The sequence below is a fragment of the Mus musculus genome, chromosome Y (assembly GCF_000001635.26).
Source record: "Mus musculus strain C57BL/6J chromosome Y, GRCm38.p6 C57BL/6J".
Lineage (NCBI taxonomy): Eukaryota > Metazoa > Chordata > Mammalia > Rodentia > Muridae > Mus > Mus musculus.
In genome coordinates, this window is record NC_000087.7 from 64,010,133 (window position 1) to 64,014,486 (window position 4,354).

General features: G+C 39.4%; 1 protein-coding gene across 1 annotated transcript; it reads right to left on the reverse strand.

The window, feature by feature from the left end:
* Window positions 1-2,304: 2,304 nt before the first annotated feature.
* Gm21654 (predicted gene, 21654) lies at window positions 2,305-2,988 on the reverse strand. Its single transcript, XM_017318793.2, has one exon. It carries the CDS (start codon window positions 2,986-2,988, stop codon window positions 2,305-2,307), a length of 684 nt encoding a protein of 227 aa, XP_017174282.1.
* Window positions 2,989-4,354: the final 1,366 nt, after the last annotated feature.

Consider the following 4,354-nt stretch of genomic DNA (forward strand, 5'->3'; position numbering starts at 1 on the left):
CACAGGTTCTTGGATCCAGAAGCTCATGCATAGGCCATGGAGTGGTGATGCTTATTGACATGCTCCTTAAGTCTTGCTTCCATAAGGAGCTCAAGACTACCACCACAAGGATGTCACCACCCACAATGAACTGGGTCCTCTCCCACCAATTAAGAAAATTCCTTACAGCTTGATCTTAAAGAGGCATTTTCTCAACTGAGGCTCCTCCTCTTTCAAGACTCTAGATCTTGTCAAGTTTCTATGAAACCAGTATGGCACTCTGAATGTAGTTGGACTACGAGGAGGTGTGGCCTTATAGGTGTAGGTGTAGCCTCTTTGGAGGAAGCATATCACTGTGAGGCTTTAAAGCTCTGCTCAGTGTGGAAGACACCATCCCTGCATGCAGAAGACTCTAAGCTTCCTCTCCACCACCACATATTCCCAGCCACTTGCATGTTTACTTCCTTGATGATAGTGGACTGAACCTTTGAAACTGCAATGAAATGTTGAAAAGCCCTAATGAAATGTTTCTAATGAGTTGCCTTAGTCATAGTGATTTTTCACAGCATTGGAACCCTAATTAAGACATCCAGCTAGCACAAAAACTCTCTTAAATACCAAAATTAATCAACAATAGAGAGTATTTTCAAGTCATTTGGCATTTAAACTTATTCTAGAGAAAAAACACAAATGATTGAGTCCATGACAAGCCTGACTAAAAACAAAAAAAAAAAAACAAAAAAAAATAATACAAAAACAAAAACAAACAAAAAAAACCAAAGAAAACAAAAACAAAAACAAAACTACAACAACAATAAAAACAAACAAACAAAAGAAACACTCAGAGTGCATATGGGACCCAGTAAGACCCCCATGAAGCACAGGGGCTACTCAGGAGTAGTGACCAACTTATTGGGCAACCTCATAGAGTTTGAAACCCATGAGAACTGGCATAGAAAAGAGGTCAGCACATATGCATTGAGTACACCTTCACTGTTTTATGAGAATGAGGTCACACATAAATTTAAGACTGGAATTTCCAGGGAATAGACAGGCTGAAATGGTACATAGGTATGTTGGGAGTCAGATGTTTGGAGGAGAGCCAGGGGAACAGGCCATGGGGAACATTTTGATGGTCATCTGGGGCACTCCACAGAGACATCCAAAAGATCACAGGATTCATCCCAGGCAAAGAGTGCTCAGGGAAAGCACTCAGGATCCATGCCCCACCATATATTATCTCACCGTATACTCATTTTCTCTTTTAAATTACTATTTGACCTGATCGGCTGGCTATTTGTTAAGAAACCAAAGAACCTAATGTGGATATGTCCAATTTTAACTACTTGCAGAAAATTGCTATTCTTCCTGGGTCTCCTGCTTCACATTTTGAGAACTTCATCTTAGAATATTTTTGTTCCTCAGTGTCCTCTACTCCTTTGTGTGTCCTTTATTGTTTTTAAAGGTCACCATCAATTTAATCTTTCTTAACTTCTTCCTGGTCTCTTTTCTGCATGTTAATATTGGATTTCTTAAAAAGATATCTTAATGGGAATTGAGAGATGACCATGTTGTCAAGAGCACTTTTGTACCGCAAAAAAACTGGATTTGTTTTCTTGAATTCATATCCAATGGTTAACAATCAGCTTTAATGCCAGCTCCATGGGATCTGACAACTCATGTCTCTGTGGTCACCTATACTCTCAAGCTACTACCCACCCATATAAATAAAGATAATAAATCTTAAAATGAGAGACAAGTTTCATTTGGTTTCATTATTCAAATGAACCTGATTTTGTCTGATTTCTGAGTCTCTTTGGATCAGTTTTCTGGGTTGCACTTTGTGTAACAAGGTCACATTCCTTTTATCTATCACTCTTTCCCCCAACTTGTTGTTTCTCCCTCAGACTTCATTCCAGAGATTCTATCTATGTCCTGTCTTTCTCCCCTTCTTCCTAAAAATCCATCTATTGCTGCCATCCCTGCTCCTCTAAGTCATATCTCCAATTCCTTGCTCACTATGCAGACCACAGAATCTAAGTCCTGTCCATTTTAGCCTGTGTAATATTAGATGTATGCACTGTTCACAGCCTGAGTTGCAACTTTCATCTTGCTTTGATGTTCTTTCCACCATAGTCCATCTCTTCCAACAATGTGTTCACTAAAAGCATGCCATGTCACACGTATTAATTTTTAGAACAAAACAAATTTTATTGACAAAGATACTGAGGTTGTCAAAGACCCATAGGTACCCAACACAGGAAAATAAACATTTTTTTCAATCCTATAAGTTTACATTTCTGTACTTTGTGATTTTTTTTTAATTTAAGTGATATTTGACACCAGAATATAGACATAGATATGTAGGTCACCAAGAAATTTGATAAAGTACACAGTAGAATTGGCTAGAACTTTGTAAACAACCTTTCCGAACTTTTTGGATCCATCATCTCTGGTGTACTGCACCCAGGAACCTATTAAGAAGTCATTGTCATCACCTGATCTCGCCTCAGCCAGAGGGGTCTCTGGAATGATGTGGAGGTTACCTTCCTTGTAGTCATCCAGGAGCTGATAGACATAGAGGACCGGATCCTTCTTGTAGGAAATGTAAAAATAGTCCTGTAAGAATGGCACCTGGGCTAGCACCATCCCACTCCAGTTGTCCTCAGAGCCATCTTTCCCCTCAAATTTGTGTTGTACCTCTCTGCAAACCAGGGCGCTGGCGAGGTGGACATCCCTCACCTGAAGAAAAACTACTTTGTGAGGCAAGACCTTAAGATTTAAAATCCTCTCATCGCTGTGGAGCTCCTGTCCGTAGACACTGTCAATTCCGTCATACTTCACCAAATAAAGAGAAGGGTTTGTTGGCAGTTGACCTAGAATGATGGCCTTCCAATGGGTGACAGGCTCATTACCTTCCTTCCACCCGTGAGAAATTCTGCAGCCAACAATATTCCCCAGGGCCTGGGAAGAAGGCTTCCTCCTACTCTTCTTCTTGAGTGATGTCATGCTCAGACTCTTCAGAGGTATTGTCTTCTACCTGGCTGTAGACCTGTTGTGCTAGATCACACTGTCTAAGTGGCTTCCATTCTCTTCAAATATCATACTTGCCCATTGCCTGGGACTGAAGATCTTGCCCGTTTACGCCAGACACAATGCTGCTGCCTCTGTCATATATATGAATTCCTTATGGGCAATGGTTATGGGTTGGGAGTGAATGCTGGACCAAGACTCTTCTCTACGAGAACTTCTGAGCATGTGAAGAAGACTATGCTAAACAGATTTGAGCTCCTAAAATTAATTTTATAAAAATAAGAAGTTAATAAGTCAGCCATGGTGGTACACGCATTTAATCCCAGAACTCAGAAGGCAAGGACAGGCAGATTTCTAAATTAGAGACCAGCCTGGTCTACAAAGTGAGTTCCACGGAAGCCAGTGCTATAGAGAGGAACCCTGTCTCAACAACAACAACAACAACAACAAGTAAAAGAAAACAGAAGAAAATCAAACGAAAAACAAACAAAAGAGAAATTCAAACAAAAAATAACAAAACAAACAATCAAATGGAGAAGTTAATAGGAAGTGGTGGTGACCCATAACTTTAATCATAGTACTCAAGAGGCAGAGTGAGGCAGACCTTAGTGAGATAAAGGCTAGTCTGGTCTACACAGTGAGTTTCCTGACAGCCAAATCTAAACATACAGAAACTCAAATAAAATTAACCAAGCAGGCAAACAAACAAACAAAGAAACAAAGAAACAAAAAAACAAGGAAATAAAAATAGTGTAATTAACAAGTAATTCTCTAGAGCTCAGAAGAATATACTCAGATCAACATTTATTTCTTCAGCCCTGAGTTAATTTGTCTCTGATGAGGATCATCTCCTTGAAATTCTATGTCAATTTAGGTTGTGCTATGACTATTACACCCAATGATCAAGAAGAAGAGAAAAAAAAAATAAAAGGGCCAGAAGGGTCACCATGACTCTCTTGTAAGTGTAAGGTCTGAGCTAAGTGCCTGCATTCACAAATATCTTCCCAGGGACACAGCACACCACTGTTTTTCTTTATTGTTTCTCCTGACCCAGCTTCAGAATTATTTGATGAAGCCATTGCATCAGTGAACTCAAGAACAACTCAACAATTTGAGGCAATATCAGCCATTTAGAACTAATATCTTCTAACATGCACTTGGACAAAGAGGAGATTTGGCATTTTAGTGGAATTGTGATCTAGATATTGTTAGCAAGGATAATAAATTCAGGAGATAAACTAACCTAGACCATTCATCTCCCTAGCTAATAAACATGGAGAAAGTAAATTGTACAGTAACTCTCTGTAGGAGAGAAAATTTTTAGCTTTCTGTAGCTATGAGG